General features: G+C 42.4%; 1 protein-coding gene across 1 annotated transcript in view; it reads left to right on the forward strand.

Moving 5' to 3' along the window:
- gtf2e2 (general transcription factor IIE, polypeptide 2, beta) overlaps positions 1-18,394 on the forward strand; it is a 68,304-nt gene extending 49,910 nt beyond the window's left edge. The window contains exons 5-8 of the mRNA XM_078211812.1: positions 2,723-2,905; positions 4,174-4,267; positions 14,669-14,784; positions 15,203-18,394. Of these exons, the coding sequence (XP_078067938.1) occupies positions 2,723-2,905; positions 4,174-4,267; positions 14,669-14,784; positions 15,203-15,319 (510 nt within the window). The 3' untranslated portion in view covers positions 15,320-18,394. The remainder of the gene's footprint in view (positions 1-2,722; positions 2,906-4,173; positions 4,268-14,668; positions 14,785-15,202) is intronic.
- Positions 18,395-19,501: the final 1,107 nt, after the last annotated feature.

Consider the following 19,501-nt stretch of genomic DNA (forward strand, 5'->3'; position numbering starts at 1 on the left):
TTTCATTCCAGAATTATCCTGAAATAAAGAACAGCTTTGACAGAGGGAAGCATTACCTAGTGGTGCTTTAAGTGGTCCAACGAGATCAGTTGATGACTAGCTAAACCTGTTATGTGAACTGAGTGAGAGTGAATAATGGTTTTATGGAAACATCAGCATCAAAGATGTAGGTGCAGCATCGAAGATGTAGGTGCAGTTGACCAGATTGATATCTGCAGGAGTATTGTAAATGGAGGACTAGAGACTAGACAGTTGGGAATTTGAAAATGCTGTTGGAAGTGATTTAGGCGAGAGCTTTTTCCAATGTCCGATGCAAATGAAATCAGGAGTGGAAGCAGGGGTATGAGTGGAGAGGGATAGGATAGAAGGAAGTGGTCAGCAATGGCCTTCCCTCTGACACAATGTGAGTATGGAGGCCATATTGAGATGACAAAGGTAAAATATCCCCCCTCACTCTTCTCAATGTGATACAATCTTTGACATGGTTGACCACATCATCCTCTTCCAATGCTCTCCTGCTGGTTTTATTCTTACCTATCTAGTCACAGCCAAAGCATCACAAACAGTGGCATGTCCTATTCATCATTTTAAACATTGATTTCATTCAGCATATAATTTTCTGGAACCGTCTTGTGGACACAAGACAAAAATGAACACTAACAAAACTGCTAAGATGAACACTAACAAGACTCCCTAACCAGTGAAAATAGTTTCTATCTTGCATCAGTTTCAGGGGTTTCAGTTCTCATCTCTCTGTAACACTTGATTAAGTGAATGGACAAAACTGTGGCAAATGGACTTAAATATAGATAAGTGGGAGGTAATTAATTTGGACCTAAAAGGGAGAGAGCATGTACTTTCTAAATAGTGAAAAGCTATAACGAGTAAGGATCCAAAGAGTCTTAGGGGACCATGTACGTCATTAAAATGTCATGAGCAGGTACAGCAAATAATCAAAAAGGCTACTGGAATGTTGACCTTTTATCTAGGGGATTTGAATACAAAGAGTTAGAAGTCATGCTACAGCTTTACAGACCCCCCTGGTTGGATCACACCTGAAGTATTGTGTTAAATTCTGAGTATCACATCTTAGGAAGGATATATTAGCCTTGGAGTGAATGCAATATAGATTTACAAGAACAACATCTAAACTTGAATTAGAAGGAGCGATTATGCAAACTAAGGTTGCATTCCCTGGGATTTGGAAAATTAAGGGGTGATTTTATTGAAGTTTTCAAGAGATTAAAAGGAACGGATGCAAGATGAAAACTATTTTTGCTGGTTGGGAGTCTTGGACTAGTGCTAGGATTTTCACTATTGAAATTACAAAATACTTCTACATGCAAAGAATGGAGGAATTTTGAATTTATCTTCTGCAAATTACAGTTGACACTGGATCATTTGTTAATTTTAAATAGATAAATACCATTAACTAAAGGTGTTCAGGGGTATGAGACAAAGACAGATACCAGGAATCGGGCACAAATCAACAATGACCTGGTGGAACAAGCTCAAAGGATGCAATGACCTAATCCTGTTCCTATGTCACTGTAGTCTTGGCGGGCATCTCCACCAGCTATCATTTTTTCACCTCCCACCAACTGCTGTATACTAAGAAGAGGGATAGAAAACAAAAAAAAGTTAGAATTAAAAAAAGGAATGAAGTAACCAGAAAGACATGCAATCAAAAAGACAGTGTTTTCCAGGAACATGAAGACATCAGACACCTAGACGTCAGAAGGAATCCGCTGAACAATTTGAGACCAATAGTGAAATAGATGGCTGGGAAGCACGTGATTAGCTTTGGCTGAGAAGGAAGAAACAGTAGAGGAAAACCATTCTGTATGTCTAAGCTTCCCTATGATAGTACAGTAGTCTGATGGTTATGGTGCTAGATTAACAGTGCCAGGCATATCCATTAATGTGTATATGTGTCTATAATAAATAAAGCAGTTTTCTAAATTTCAAAACCCTTATTTGACCATGACCAGTTTTACACAATCTCACTTGTAGCTGGACATGTTTACCACTTGATGGAGCTCTTGACGCTAGATTCCAACCATTTCAGAAAGTAAAAAGGTAGTCACCATAGTCCCAGATGACCATAGGCTACTCTCCCTTTTGAGGAAAAGAGCTGACTGGTGGTGATTTAACCTGAGGATCGCTACATCTCAAGCGAGGGACAAAGTTGAGAAGATGGGCCTTCATGAATAACCTCAGCTATACTGCTGCCTCACAGCGTCAGGGATACAGGTTCAATTCCGGCCTCGGTCACTGTGTGGAGTTTGCACTTTCTCTCTGTCGGCGTGGGTTTCCTCCAGGTGCTCCGGTTTCCTCCCACAGTCCAAAGATGTATGGGTTAGGTTGATTAGCATGTTAAATTGACCCTAGTGTTAGGGGGATTAGCAGAGTAAATGTGTGGGGTTACGGGGATAGGACCTGGGTGGGATGTGGTTGGTACAGACTCGATGGGCTGAATGGTTTCCTCCTGTACTGTAGGGATTCTATAATTCTTCATGATTCATACAGGAATTGAACCCACACTGTTGGCGTTGCTCTGCATCATGAACCAGGAGTCCAGCCAATTGAGCTAACCAACTCCCAGTAGCATCACTATGCTCTGGAAAAATTGCTTTGTCTTGGCTTTCCAAAGTAGCAGATCCATTGGTAGTAATATGTTTTCCTGAAAATGTTTCCATAGCATTTCTTAATTTTTCCTCAGGCATTGATAAGCAATCCAAAAATTGATGTGACAGATGGAAAATATGCCTTTAAACCCAAGTACAACTTACGAGATAAAAAGGCTCTTCTGAGGCTTCTGGACAAGCATGATCAGCGTGGTTTGGGAGGAATCCTCTTAGAAGATATAGAGGAAGGATTACCAAATGCACAGAAAGCAATAAAGGTATCTGTTTAAACATTACCTCCCTACCAAATCAACACCACTCCCCACCTCCCATGACTGTGAACGTCTCCTCTGCCATCCAACACTGAGATGAACCCACATGTGGACATTACTGATCCTGTCCTTTAGGCTTCTCATTTTCTTACCTGGACTGACTGTTCTCCCATCTCTGTCACAAGACTCTTGTGTACTGCAGACTTTATCTTGAAGGTAGAATGTAATTTTTAAAAAGTGTTATGCGAATGAATATTCATAGAATGCAAATGTAGTAACCTGCAACAGGACAGCATGAGGCCCAACAATGTACAAACACATCGCTGGCTTCGTCTCTACAGCACAACTCACTGTCGGGAATTCAAAATTTTGCGTCCCACCTAATTCAGCAAGCTATGTTTTCTGAAACCAAAAGACAAAACGCTGGGAAATCTCAGCAGGTCTGGCAGCATCTGTAAGGAGAGAAAAGAGCTGACGTTTCGAGTCCAGATGACCCTTCAAAGATCCCAGCATCCGCAGTAATTTGCTTTTAAGCCATGTTTTCTCTTCTTGTAAGCTCCATAAAATTCCACCACCAAGATTCAGAAATAAAAAGTAATTAATCCTAAAGTAGGATTTGTGTAAAACCGAAAAGTACAAGTTTTGTTTTAATTCTATACTCCACTTCCACCTTGATCTCTCTGACCCCAGCCTTCAACTTGTTTTAATGAGCCTAATTAACAGCACATTTTGATTAGACAGCTGACAGTCTTTCAAATACAACATTGGGTTCAACAATTTCAGATCATAAACACTGCCCCTCCATTTGGTTTCTATTATATTTTGTTTTTTAATGGCAGTTGTTGGTAATGATTCTGCTTTGTCATTCACACCTCCTCTGGATACACATTTTGTTTACTTGGACAATTACCATCTCCTTTTCCCTTGTAGAAATCATCCCTTTTGTCATTTGATTTTTACTGTTGTCCACCCTGTTACAGACAGCTTTCTACCCCCACCCCAACCCCATCTCCCTTTCCCTGCCTTTGTATGCATAAAACCTCAGTCTGCTGAACTGTACTATAGAATCAACCTCTGGTAATGTTCAGCTGTAGTTGAACATGGTACTGGAGTCTATCACTTTAAGATCCCTTTCAGCAGCTCCTCTAGATATTTCTATATCATCTGGACAACAAGTATGACAAGAAGAATTGAAATAAACATAGCCCTATTAATATCTATGTTTTAAACAAATTTCACACTAAAGTATAATTTGGGTTTTTGTATCTGCTTAGGTATTGGGGGACCAAATTATTTTTGTGACACGACCAGATAAGAAGAAGATCCTCTTCTATAATGACAAGAGCTGCCAGTTCACAATGGATGAAGGTAAGCATTTTTCAGTGGTCAAGTCAGCTTCATTCCAGTAGCTGTTCACAGCACAAAACTACTTTTAATCTGGTATTAATGGATAATTACTTCAGGTGAGTGATTGGCTGTTGGAGTATTAGATTCTTGAATCCAAATTTACTGCGGGGGGGGGGGGGAATGATGAAGGTGGCTGATATGGGAATTAGAAATGTCACACTGTTGTACCAGGCACTTCTTTACTGTGATTGGTGATAAAGGACATCAATATACCAGAGTAGAGGCACTGATGGGCAGTACTTTGGCCCAGGTTTTATTGCATCAACAGGATTAGCAAGATGTACTGTAAAGCTTGCAGCTTAGCATACCTCTTGGCCACTGATAACTTGCTCCAAATTTTGTTGGTTTCCTAATTAGAATATATCACAGCAAACATAGTGGTAAATCAGAAACTCACCACTGATCTAAGAACTAAAGATACAATACATTTATCATCCAGAACTGTGGATGGGTTAAGGTGATTAGAGGTGTAACTTCATAATTATGCTCTAATTTACAATCAAACTTTTTATTAAAAACTGTCCTCATAAAATACACAAAGATACAAGATGAAGAAAAATAATTGACTTGGCTACTTAAATATTTAAAGAAATGAATGAGTAAAGGTTATTTTGATTTGAGGCAGTTGAGACATCTTTGAAACTGATTTCAGGCATTGCATTCAAGATCATAACTCACCACAAAGAAGAACAAAGAACTGTACAGCACAGGAACAGGCCTTTCGGCCCACCAAGTCTGTGCCAACAAAGATGCCTCACTAATTTAATATTTTCTTGCCTCTACATGATCCATAATCCCTCTATTCCCTGCCTATTCATGTATCTTACCCAGATGTCTCTTAAATGTTATAGAATCTGCTCCCACCACCACCTCCGGTCACGTTCCAGGCATTCACCACTCTGTGAAAAACCTGCCCCTTTCATCTCTTTTAAACTTTTCACACTTACTTTCAACCTATGCCCCCGAGTAATTGACCCTTTGACCCTGGGAACAAGACTGACTATCCACTCTATCCAAGCATGCCATAATCTTGTAAAACTCTATCAGGTCCCCCCTCATCCTCTGACGCTTCAATGAAAATAATCCAAGTTTGTTCAACCTTTCTTCATAGTCCATATCCTCCAAACCAGGCAACATCCTGGTAAATCTCTTCTTCACCCTTTCCAGTGTGTCAACATCCTTCCGGTAGTGTGGCGACCAGAATTGTACACTATACTCCAAGTGCAGCCTAACCAAAATCTTATACAGCTGCAACATAATTTTCCAATTCCTATACTCAATGCCCCAACTAATGAAAGCCGCCGGCATGCCACACACCTTCTTGACCACCTTGTCCACCTGAGTTGCCACCTTCAGGGAACTGTGGACCTGCACGCCTAGATCCCTCTGCATGCTAATATTTCTAAGGGCTCTACCATTTACTGTATACTTTCCTTCTGCAGTAGACCTTCCAAATCGCATCACCTCACATTTGTCCAGATTAAGTTACATCTGCCATCTTTCGGCCCAGGTCTCCAGCCGATTTATATCCTGCTGTATCTTCTGACAATCCTCCCTCACTATCCGCTACTCCTCCAATTTTTGTATCATCTGCAAATTTACTAATCAGACCACCTACATTTTCCTCTATCGTCAAAGGCTTTACTAAAGTCCATCTATACAACATCCACTGACCGGCCCTGGTCATTTTTTTCTTGTCACTTCCTCAAAGAACTCAATCAAGTTTGTGAGACACGACCTCCCCTTCACAAAACCATGTGGCCTACCGCTAATAAGTCTATTCTCTTCCAGATGTGAGTCCATTCTGTCCCGAGGAATCTTCTCCAATAATAAAGGGCGGCACGGTAGCACAGTGGTTAGCACTGCTGTTTCACAGCTCCAGGGTCCCGGGTTCGATTCCCGTCTTGGGTCACTGTCTGTGTGGAGTTTGCACATTCTCCTCGTGTCTGTGTGGGTTTCCTCCGGGTGCTCCGGTTTCCTCCCACAGTCCAAAGATGTGCGGGTTAGGTTGATTGACCATGCTAAAATTGCCCCTTAGTGTCCTGAGATGCGTAGGTTAGAGGGATTAGTGGGTAAATATGTAGGGATATGGGGGTAGGGCCTGGGTGGGATTGTGGTCGGTGCAGACTCGATGGGCCGAATCGCCTCTTTCTGTACTGTAGGGATTCTATGAATTTCCCCACCACCAAAAATGTAACTCTTATCTCCTGGATCCTTTGCCATTTACTTTAATTTATGTCTTCGATTGTCAATCCTTCAGATATCAATCCTCTTGCTAGTGGAAACAGTTTCTCTTTGTCTGGTTTATCAAAACCTTTCATAATTTTGAACACTTCTTTAAATTTCCCTATAATCTTTGTTCTAAGGACAGCATTTTCTCCACAGAGCTGAAGCTCTTCACATCTAGTATCATTCTAAATGTTGTGACTAAAATGTAGGAGTTTGTGGGCAGTAAGACTGTCCTGCTGCCACATCTACAGTAAATATCTCCAGCTTCAGATGGTGTAGCTCGGAGTCTTTGAGCTGAAGTCAAAATCAGGGATGTCCCGGTACATACTGGCACAACCCTGCACACAACCCTGGAACACTTAGATAACACCTAGATAACCTATGTCAGACTCCTATTTATTAACTACAACTCAGCCTTCAACACCATTATGCCCACGAAACTCATCTCCAAACTCCGTGGCCTGGGCCTCGGCACCTCCCTCTGCAACTGGATCCTGAACTTCCTAACTCACAGACCACAATCAGTAAGGATAGGCAACAACACCTCCTCCATGATCATCCTCAACACCGGTGCCCCACAAGGCTGTGTTCTCAGCCCCCTACTATACTCCTTATACACTGTGTGGCCAAATTTCCCTCCAATTCGATTTTCAAGTTTGCTGACGACACCACCATAGTGGGTCGGATCTCAAACAATGAGAGACAGAGTACAGGAATGCGATAGAGAATCTGGTGAACTGGTGCGGCAACAATAATCTCTCCCTCAATGTCAACAAAACGAAGGAGATTGTCATCGACTTCAGGAAGCGTAATGGAGAACATGCCCATGTCTGCATCAGTGGGGATGAAGTGGAAAAGGTCGAGAGCTTCAGGTTTTTAGGTGTCCAGATCACCAAAAACCTGTCCTGGTTCCCCCCCCCCTCCCATGCCGACACTATAGTTAAGAAAGCCCACCAATGCCTCTACTTTCTCAGAACACTAAGGAAATTTAGCATGTCAGCTACGACTCTCCAACTTTTACAGATGCACCGTAGAAAGCATTCTTTCTGGTTGTATCACAGCTTGGTATGGCTCCTGCTCTGCCCAAGACTACAAGGAACTACAAAATTGGACGGATGTAGCCCAATCCATCACGCAAACCAGCCTCCCATCCATTGACTCTGTCTAAACTTCCCGCTGCCTCGGCAAAGCAGCCAGGATAATTAAGGACCTCATGCACCCTGGACATTCTCTCTTCCACCACCCTCCGTCGGGAAAAAGATACAAAAAAGTGAGGTCACGTACCAACCGACTCAAGAACAGTTTCTTCCCTACTGCTGTCAGACATTTGAATGGATTTGCCTTGTATTAAGTTGATCTTTCTCTACACCCTAGCTATGACTGTAACACTACATTCTGCACTCTCTTGTTTCCTTCTCTGTGAACAGTATGCTTTGTCTGTACAGCGCGCAAGAAACAATACTTTTCACTATGTTAATACATGTGACAATAATAAATCTAATCAAAAACATAAGGAAAGAGAGGAATTTTGGATAGTTTTCTCCAGCGTGCATTCACAGGTCAGTGCAAAGCATAACTACAGGGGGGAAGAATGCGATTGTTAGTTAGCGGGGTAAAATGAGATCGAAAAGGAAGCCTTGCAGGCCATTGTCTTTCCAACAGGGTATAATGTATTTAATATCTGTGAAGATAAAGATTAAGGGTGTGGGTGGCCTGCAGGATGCTAAAAATGGCAACATGGAGCCAGAGACAATCCATGAGAGTGGGTGGAAGAGTGTGAGGAGCTGATAGTCACAAGAGATTGATGATTAGAGGAATAGCTAGAGTCCTGTTTAGTTAGTCCAGAAGGATATGTACCAACCTGAGAAGAACTTGGAACTTTTGGGGAGGGGTGGAATAAGATCCATGACATGAGAAAGAAAAGGTCTTGCTAAGGGAATATCAGAAGTTAGGAATCAAATTTAAAAAAACAAGTTCATGCGTGGTAATCTCAGGATTATTACACAAGCGACTTACTAATTGGCATCAGAATAGGTAAATCATTTCTACTAAACTGTCGACCACTCAACTTTCCTTCCTAGCTCCTATCTTCGCTGATATTAACCATACTTTCACCATGAGCATTCCCATCCTTCAAATCTGCCATTCTCAACCCATCTTCCAAAAATGAACCCATGATCCATCTGTCCTGCAAACACCTGTCCAACCTCCAAACTCTTTCCTCTGTGAAGTCCTTGAAATTGTTGCCTCCCAAATTCATGCCTGTCTATCTTGGAATTTAATGTTTAAATACTCTAAAATCAGGTTTTGTCACCCACTGTAGTTACAAAATAGCTCTTGCCAAAGTCACAAGTGACAACCTATATGATTGACAAAGGTAAATTATCTTTTCTTGCCTTTCCTGATCTGTATGCAACCTTTGACACAGTTGGCCTTGAAATTGATCTATGCCATTACACCATTGTCTACATGGGACTGCATTCACTTGGTTCCATTGTTAGCTGTTCAGTTACAGCCAAGGAATTGCATGCAATGGCTTCTTTTCCTGCTCCCACACCTTTATCGCTGGTGTGTAACTCCTCAGAGAGATACCCCTTATACCTCATGTTTCTCACCCACTCGCTGCCCCTCGGCAACATCATCCAAAACATAGGTTGAATTTAATGGTCACAGTGGTGGGCCATACACTAGCAAAAGAGCAGTGACACTGCCACGGCCATTCCCAGCTATTCCGACGATCAAAAACCAGGCACCTGCTTTGTCAATGTTGGGGTTCCTGGGTCCTGCAGGGCAGATGTCCTGCTCTGAAAGCTACTGGCCAATCAGAGGCTACTAGGAGCAGTGGCTGCTGCTAGGGCTGCAGCAGACCAGAAACAGGAGTACAGGTAAGTGGGGCCAGTAAAACAGGCCCCAGCAACGGGAAGTATTCCTATGAAGGAAGTTCTTGACACCTGCATGCTCCTCCGTTGACCACAGATGGCCTGAGGAGTTGGGACACCCACTCGGCAGATATGTCAGATTAAATGCTACCCATAGCGTTTATTTCCATATCCAAGTTGAAGACACCAGGCTCTACGTCACCTTGAACTCTCTTGATCCCTCCACTTTCTTTTAACTGTCAGACCACGGCTGGTATTTTATGACCTCACTCAGGTGAGGCTTGTAAAATCCCACCCAAGGCCAACAGGGAATTCCATTCTGCGAGCCGCACCCCCCTAATTCCAGGGTGGACGGGGTGGTAAAATTCCAGCTCACATCTCAAACATTCACTGCTTTTACAAATTCTCATTCCTTTTTATTCTTCCAAGGCCTCTCAACTCCCCACTTCTTTGATCTCTGGAAGCCTTGCAGCTCCCTAAAATTTTTGTGCTTCACCAATTCTGGCCATCTTTGTGTTCCCAATTTCAATCACTCCACCACTGGCAACCATGCCATCATTCGCCAGTGCTCTAAGCTGTGGAATTCCTTCCCTCAATTTTTTGCCCTACCTACATCCTTTTCCTACTTCAGAATTCCTCTTAAAACCTACCTTGTTAACCAAGCTCATGATAATCTGATCTTCTGCAACTTAGCATCAAATTTTGTAAAACACCCCTAGACATTTTAATACTCTAAAGGTGCTATATAAATACAAAATTTTGCTGTTTAGAACCATATTTTTAAGATGTGAAAACAGTATGTGATCACATAGGATATGTACATTCAGCAAAGGGCTAGTTTTCTCAACACTGATCAATTCTGCTGGGCAGAAGCTCGATATTCAAATAGAAAGTCGTTCAAATAGGGGATAACCTCAAAGAGGCTACTAGAAATTAGATCTTGATCATTCTTACAATCAAAAGGCATCTTCAGTTGTGACTAATCTTTTACTGTAAGGTTCTGATTAATGGAGCTCAGTTTGAACGGGTTGATATTTTCTACTATCATGGGTTACTCATCATGAAAGATGCTGAGTTATCAAATAAATTCTGGTTGGACTGAAGGATCATGGTGTTGTTAACTCACTTAAAAAGAGTAAGGAGTAGCCACGGCATCTTGATTGTGACAAACATTTGTCTTCCACAAGCCCTTGTTTGGCCAGGTCAGTGACAGTATGGTTGTGGCTAATCAAAAACAAAATACACCATATGTATCCAGTGTTTCAGGTTGGAACACTTGCACCCAACATCAATTGTTTCATAACAATAGGTTGCCTTATAAGGAAGGGTTGGATAGGCTAGACTTGTGTTCGTTCGAGTTTAGAAGTATGAGAAGTGACTTGATTCAAACACAAGACTTTGAGGGGTCTTGAAGAGGGTAATGTGGGAAAGCATGTTCCCTCTTGTGAGAGAATCTGGAACTAGGGTCACTGTTTAAAAATAAGGTGTCACCATTTAAAACAGAGATGAGATGAAATTCTTTTCCTCGAGCCGAGAGTCTTTGGAACTCTTCCGGAAAAGGTTATGAAAGCAGAGTCTTTGAATATTTTTAAGGCAGAGGTGAATAGATTCTTGGTAAGCAAGGGAGTGATAGTTTATCGGGAGTGGTGGAGTGCAGATTTGAGGTTACAATAAGATCGGCCATGACTTATTAAATGGTGGAGCAGCAGACTTGAGGTGCTGAATGGTCTACTACTGCTTCGTGTTCGGAAGCTCACATTTTTGGACATGTGATGCAAATGCGGATTAGGGTTCTTTGGACAAAAAGGTAATGCAAGAAAAAGCACCTGGAGAATGTGCACAAGGAAGATTCGACAGCATGGTTGGATAATATCATACCATGGACTGATCTCTTTATGAAACAGGCAGTGAGGGCAGCAGAGAATAGAAATCAGTGGAGAAAGATTATTCATTGTGCAGTCAGTCCTCGGAATGGGGACAGATGAAAGACAAGACGATCTTACTAGCTGCATTGAGTCAAGTACGTTATCAAATAGGTTGCTCAGACCAATACAGCTGTTGCACAAACCATTATATTTGTCAAAAATCTCTCGCGCTAAAGTGGACAAAGATATGCCAATAGTCTAAAAAGTTATACAAGTCTACTAATGAGTCCATTAGCTTTGGAGCACAATTTGCAGCATAAGACATTTGAAATGTGCCTAATTTAGAACATAGGCTATGCCAATCCGGTGGCAATTCATTTAAATAAATACATTGGGGCCTGATCATGTAGTGTGTTATTTTGCCTTTTAAAAAGCATTTAGATAGTACCATGGGTACGATGGGTGTAGAGGGATATGGGCCAAATGCAGGTAATTGGGATTAGCTTAGGGGTTTCAAAATAAAAGGGCGGCATGGACAAGTTGGGCCAAAGGGCCTGTTTCCATACTGTAAACCTCTATGACTCTATGACTCTAAAACATAAGGACACGTAAAAACGAGAAGAGTTAGTTTCTGGAATGTACTGCCTGAAAGGGCAGTGGAAACGAATTCAATGGTAACTTTGAAAAGTAAATTGGCTATTTGATGAGAAAAACTTACAGGACTAAAAGCAGCATAGTGGGATCTTTCCCCTCAGGCCTAACTTGGTGAGAGTTAGATTGTGGATGATACTCCTTCGAGCCTCATCCAGGACCTCAGACCAACCTTATCTCTAGTGGCCCACAGTTACATCCTAATCATCCACCATTTATTCACTGATGTCCAAAGTTGTGCAGGTTAGGTGGATTGGCCATGCTAAATTGCCCCTTAGTGTCAGGGAGACTAGCTAGATTAAATGCATGGGGTTATGGGGTAGGGCCTGGGTAGGATTGTAGTCAGTGCAGACTTGATGGGCCGAATGGCCTCCTTCTGCACTGTAGGATTCTATGATCCCACAGCTACTCAACTGTGACCCCTTGCAGAGGATTTGGGTGGGCTTGGGCAAAGTTAGAGAACTTTTTTTGAATAAGGCCCGGGCTGTTAAAATTGGACTCTCTGGATTCCAGATCCCAGATTCATTGAGTGCAAACTGAGTTGGTGGTAGCACGGACCATTAACTCTTGCCCACATTCGCCAATTAAAATCAGGATCTGTGTTTCAATAGGCTCATTTGATTGGGCAATCGCTGATAAGTGAACAGGTTGTGTGTTAAAGTTCAATTTCACATGATCTAAACTGACACACCAGTCCAAAGAATAATAAGATGATGGCGCAATGAGAGAGACTCTTCAGCACTTCATGTCCTTTGATAAAACTATCCAATTTCTCCCACTATGCTGCTTTTAGTCCTGTAAGTTTTTCTCATCAAATAGCCAATTTACTTTTCAAAGTTACCATTGAATTCGTTTCCACCGCCCTTTCAGGCAGTACATTCCAGAAACTAACTCTTCTCGTTTTTTACGTTTCCTTATGTTTTAGAGTCATAGAGGTTTACAGGCCCTTTGGCCCAACTTGTCCATGCCGCCCTTTTTTTTTAAAACCCCTAAGCTAATCCCAATTGCCTGCATTTGGCCCATATCCCTCTACACCCAGTGTACCCATGGTACTATCTAAATGCTTTTTAAAAGACAAAATTGTACCCGCCTCTACTACTACCTCTGGTAGCTTGTTCCAGACACTCACCACCCTCTGTGTGAAATAATTGCCCCTCTGGACACTTTTGTATCTCTCCCCTCTCACCTTAAACTTATGCCCTCTAGTTTTACACTCCACTACCTTTGGGAAAAGATATTAACTATCTAGCTGATCTGTGCCCCTCATTATTTTAATAGACCTCTATAAGATCACCCCTCAGCCTCCTACACTCCAGAGAAAAAAGTCCCAGTCTATCCAGCCTCTCCTTATAACTCAATCCATCAAGTCCCAGTAGCATCCTAGTAAATCTTTTCTGCACTCTTTCTACTTTAATAATTACCTCTGGTTCTTTCATGTTCAATCAATGTCCGCTGTTTCCACACTCTTCTCCCAGTGGAAACAGTTTCTCTTTACTCATTCTCTAAAACCCGTTCATCTTTTAAATACCGACTAAAATCTGCATTTAACTTCACCGCTGTAAAAAGAGCCCCAGCTTCTCTATTCTCTCCCAGTCCCTCACCCTTGGCACCATTCTAGTAAATCTGTTGTGTAGCTTTGACAAGGCTCATATGGTGCCCAACATGCAGCACAATACTCCGGCTGAGTATTAACAACAACTTGCCTTTAATATGATCAAAGGTCCCAAGATGTTTCACAGGTAATCAATGTTTAAAGTTTTAGCATTGCTTTGCTTTTATACACTGTCTCGATTAATAAAGTAAGAAGTCTCACAACATCAAGTTAAAGTCTCAACAGGTTTATTTGGTATCACGAGCTTTCAGAGCACTGCTCCTTCATCACTCACCTGATGAATGAGCAGTGCTCTGAAAGCTTGTGATACCAAATAAACCTGTTAGACTTTAACCTGGTGTTGTGAGACTTCTTACTGTGCCCACCCTAGTCCAACGCTGGCATCTCCATATCTCAATTAATAAAGTCAAGGATCCCACATGATTTTCAAACACTTCATAGAAATCATAGAAACCCTACAGTACAGAAAGAGGCCATTTGGCCCATCGAGTCTGCACCGACCACAATCCCACCCAAGCCCTACTCCCATATCCCTACATATTTACCCACTAATCCCTCTAACCTATGCATCTCAGGACACTAAGAGCAATTTTTAGCATGGCCAATCAACCTAACCCGCACATCTTTGGTCTGTGGGAGGAAACCGGAGCACCCACGCAGACACGAGGAGAATGTGCAAACTCCACACAGACAGTGACCCAAGCTGGGAATCGAACCCAGGTCCCTGGAGCTGTCAAGCAGCAGTGCTAACCACTGTGCTACCGTGCCGCCCTGAGAAGCTACTTCTCATCTTGTCCTATCACCTTCAAATATTTGTGTACCTATACACCGATTCTAGCCCAGTTTAAGTGGAACCTATCCTAACGGAACAATTTTTTTCCCACTACTGGCGCCAATGCCCCATGAATCAAAATCCCTTCTTCCCACATCATTCTTTTAGCCAAGTATTTAATTCTCCAATCCCTCAAGCATAAGGCACATGTCTCAGATAACAATCCAGAGATTATTACCCTTGAGGTTGTGTTTTAATTTAGAAAGACTAGACCAAACTCCAAAACATGAATTATATTCACAGTTTTGATTAATAACCATTAATTATAACAATTAAGTTTTTATTCTGATGCAGAATTTCAGAAGTTATGGAGAAGTATTCCAGTGGATTCTATGGATGAAGAGAAGATTGAGGAGTATTTGAAAAAGCAGGGCATTTCTTCAATGCAGGAGACAGGGCCAAAGAAGGTGGTATGTACATTTCCATTTAAAACTTTCTGCATTGAATGACTTAACCTGACCCCTCAGGCCCCAATCCCCCCACTCCAGACCCCCTCTATTTTGGAATTGATACTTCGGAATTGAAATTAGAATAATTATTTTATAATAAACCATAAGGTTGTTTTACAAGGGCAGTATTCATTGTGTGGCAATAGTGAGCAACCAAGCTCACTGTCTGTAGTCACATTGTCTTTGTTGCTTTGTTAAATACCTTGGTGTTTGTCATGCTTGCTCACTGTTTGTACTTGAAAATGTGGGTCTATCTATTATCCAGCTTTAAATAGCCATTATTAATCTCTTAAGGTGACATGCTTACTTCAGCTGTTTGCTAACAGGAAAATAAATCACGTTTGTCAGACATTTCTAAAATATGTGTATTTTTCTGTAGATAAGTGTTCAGAAGAGGAAAAAACCTGCTTCCCAGAGAAGAAAATTCAAGACGCACAATGACCATCTTGCAGGAATACTGGAGGACTATACTGAAGGAGTATCTAGCAAAGAGTAACCATGCTGAAAGTGGAAGTAGAAAGATAATTGTCATCAAAAACATGCTGCAATTGGTACATAGCACTGGAATACTGAGCACAACTTTTCTAACTATTTCCTTTAAATTCAGTTACTTCAATCTTATGCTTTTTTATAGTGGCTAATTAGAGAATTGTGCAAAACCTGAATTACAAATTCAGTCATTACCAATAGGAATGAGGCAACATATTGTGTTTGTTTTGGTAGAATTTTGCTCAGTAAAATGTGATGTCTGCATTATAGGTTCACAACTCTCTTTTTTGAATTCTAAATTAGTTTCAGAGACTATGGTACAATAAATAGTGAACATAATCCTTGAGAACTACTTAATCATTGATATCCAATTTTGACCATCTCTTGGAGTCAACCAGTGCCTCATGCAGCACTACTCAGTGTGGTCAGGGAATTCTGCTCCCACTCCGCCTCTAACATTGCAGGAATTTGGCAGTCCCAAATTTATATACATAGGTGGTGAAGCAGGAGTGTTTGTGAGGAATTCCAAACCCACATACACATGAATCCTTTGGTTGATGGATAATTGATCTTCCACAATGGTATCAAACTTTAGTAAGGAAATATTTGGAGCACGCCAAAATTAAACTTCTTCCCCCCTGCATGACAATGTACTATTTTCCAAAGCTTACCCCTAACCTTTCCACCCAAGCAAATTTTACCTTTCTGAAAATGCATCTTTTTATTCTATGTAATTAAAACCAACACGGCATGGTGGCACAGTGGGTAGCACTGCTGCCTCACTGTGCCAGGGACCCAGGTTTGATTTCGGCCTTGGGTTGTTGTCTGTATGGAATTTGCACATTCTGCCCATGTCTGCATGGGTCTCCTCTGGGTGCTCTGATTTCCTCCCACAATCCAAAGTGGTGCAGGTTTTGATGGATTGGCCATGCTAAATGTGTGGGGTTATAGGGATAGGGTGGGGGAAAGGGCCTGAGAAAGATACTCTGTCAGAGAGTCCATGCAGACCAAATGGCCTCCTCTGCACTGCAGGGGTTCTTTGATTCTATGAACATCATTCAACGCTATTTAATACATTGGGTCAGGGATTTCCTAATTGTGGTCTATGAACCCAGGGAAATTGCTCCCATCTGTCTTTTGTTTCTTACTCATTCCCTGTCCTGGTAAACTTTGTGCCTCTGAAGGTTTGGAAAGGGCTATTTACTTTTGGCTCTTTTGCCTCGCTGATGGTGAAATACCAAATCAGAACAGCAAGATCTGTTGGTATCAGCATTTACTTACAAATTAATTGGAAAATGGCGTTTAATGAGTGAAAATGAATTTAAATTTCACGTGCCCATGCAAATGATGCTAATCAGCAGCGGCCATGAATTTCTGTTTGGGCCTTGTCATCATCAGGTGCTGTTCCCTTAATCTTCAATCTTCGTTCTTCATCTCTGGCTGGAGGCTGCTAGAGTGCAAGTTGAGATCAAGTGTCCAATGGCCTCTCCGCTCCCCACTGCCACCCCATTCTTCCCAATTCCTTCCAGTCAGTACTCGTAATGTTAATATGGAGTTGCAGTATCCTGCAGGAATTATTTTTGCCTCTGCCTCAACAATAATATGAGGTTGGTTCCCAACAAATAATTGATGACTGTTTGAATCTCAGATTGTGCTTCTGCACCCCGAGTTCATTTTTACTGTGACCTGGACTGGGGTCCCTTGGTGGCACATCCTGCCATTCTCTAATTCGCTGATCTCAAGGCCTTTGGGGGTGCAATCTATATTTCTGCGTTTGCCTCCAGTCGGGGCTGTGGTGGTGGTGTTTAACAATGTAAGGGGGTGGAACAATGCCATTAGTGGCAAACAAAGGTCCTGGAATCTTCAACTATAATGGATGCTGCTTCGGTATGTAGAGGGAATGAAAATTTTACCACAGAGTCCTCAGTAACTTGCACTTCAGATACGGGCTTCAACTATACTTTTTCCACTGGTGACTCTGGTTCTGGTTCTGAATGTGCTCTGTAAAGGTTCTATATCCCTATTTTCCCTCCTGACCTCAGTCACTCCCTCGATAGTGAGTGCGAATGAGTGAAAGAACCCTGAGACATTGTGTGAATCAGACACACACACACACACTGCTCAAAAGGCAAAAAGTGCTTGGCGCGTTTTAATGGTCATTTTTATCATTTCTCCATTTTTAAATTACCAATTTATTGCTTTGACATTGATTATTTTTGGAGGGGCTCAGCAAGTTGTATATGTTTTCTTCATATCTTAACTTTTTTTAAATTCATGTTTAATGTGCCATGCCAGGTCTTGGCCAACTGCTGCTGGGTTTCTTGTTGAAGGGGAATGAGATACTCAAAAGTCTGATCCCTTTTTGTCAATCCTCCAAAGTACCTTTTTTTTGCTCCTGAAGAAATGGAGAATATTGGAAATGTCCTGTATGTCTGGCGATATCTGTGCAGGGAGAAGCAGAGGTCACTAACATTCTATCAGAGCTAGTGCAAACTGTGGATGTGAAACATTTCCCGTTTCTCTCCATAGATGCTGCCTGGTCTGCTGCATATTTCCAACACTTTGTATATATTTCAGATTTCCAGCATCAGCAGTACTTTGCTTTCCAAATATATGCTCCACGCTAGGCATTTATAGGTATGGTTAGTTTCAGTTTAAAATGAGAAAATATCATTGCAAAATGTAATGTTTCTGTTAACAAAGCCCACTTGCGTGAATAGAAATCCAACATTATTACAGGTGAATTGATTGGTGCTAATTTACTAGAATGTTTAGAATTTTTTAAATTTGGAAGCAAAACTGGGAGTCATGCACTACGAGAATAACACTGTTAGTTCAAGATATTCTTCCCATTTATACACAGGATTGCTTGCGATGCTTGTGTGATTTAAAACTTTTTGAATGTTGCTTAACTGGGATATTGCAGAGGGCCAGGTCCAAAGAAGCAAAGCTGGTTGCATCATATGAATAACCAAATTGTCTGACAAAGCCATAGTTGTAAAGTGTGATGGATTTTGTACTGTATGCCTCTATTTATAAACCAAGATGTTTTGTTAGACCTATATAAAACAGTTGGACCCTACTGTGACTGTGGTTCATAATTTTGGGCACCTGAAATATGTGAAGAGCAGAGTTAAAGGGTGAGGTGGCAGAATAAGGGGCCTGGAAACAGGAGAAACACAAGATCGATGGGCTGTGATTCTCCCATCCCAACCCGGAACTTTTCTGGTGGGTCAGGGTGGGAGATGCACGTCACCGCCATTGTTCCGGGAACGCCTGCGTACCTCCCAGAGCCGGCGAACAGTCGCCAGTCAGACCATGCTGGAAACCGGCAGGAAGGCAGGTAAGCAATTTGAATCTTTTGTAAATGTATTTTATGTAATTATCGGGAACTTACCAGTCCCAATTGAATCTCCACCCCGCCAGGAGTACTTCATTCCAGTGGGATTTAGAGTAGCTCCCCACATTTGGGGAACTAGTGGGAGACTCCGCTGGAATGAAAGGGGGCAATCGGGGGCCCCCCAAGGGGTCAGGTGATGGGGGTGGTGCCCCCTGGGCATGGGCACCCTGGCAGTGCCAGCCTGTGCCCAATGGCACTGTGCCCAGTGGGCACAGTGCCCCTGCCTATTGGGCATTGGTCAGTGCCAAGGGGGCAGGGCCTAGGGTCGATCGGTGGGGGTGGGGATCCCGTTGCCACTCTGCATGGTGATTGGTCTGGGATTGAGGGAGGGCAGCGATTGGGGGGGCGTGGTCTGGCGGGGTGGTGTGTCTGATCCTGGGCGTGGTCTGCCGTGGGGGAGGGGGTCAGGGCTGGCCTGAGAATTGTTGTGGGGGCTACGAACGGGCCGTGGGTGGGGGGGGGGGCAGGGGCGGGGAATGCTGGAGGGGCAGGACTGTGGGGGTCCCAGGCTGGCCAGCAAACAGGGAGTCTGAAAGATCAGGGCCACTGCGCAAGCCCAGAGTTCCAGAACTGTAGCAGCTGAACTGACAAAACTGTCAGGATCGAGAACAGTTTTCCCGCCAATTCAGCGCTTTTAGGAGAATTGCCCCTGTGATTTCTCTAGCTCATCCTGGTCAACTTGACTCTACAATGCACACTTGCACTTCATGAAGACAGAGTGTGGATACACTTAGATCATACTTTACATTGAAGTCTTGAACTTTAAAATAAATTTATCCTATTTAAAAC

The sequence above is a fragment of the Mustelus asterias genome, chromosome 1, assembly GCF_964213995.1.
Source record: "Mustelus asterias chromosome 1, sMusAst1.hap1.1, whole genome shotgun sequence".
In the NCBI taxonomy this organism is placed as follows: domain Eukaryota; kingdom Metazoa; phylum Chordata; class Chondrichthyes; order Carcharhiniformes; family Triakidae; genus Mustelus; species Mustelus asterias.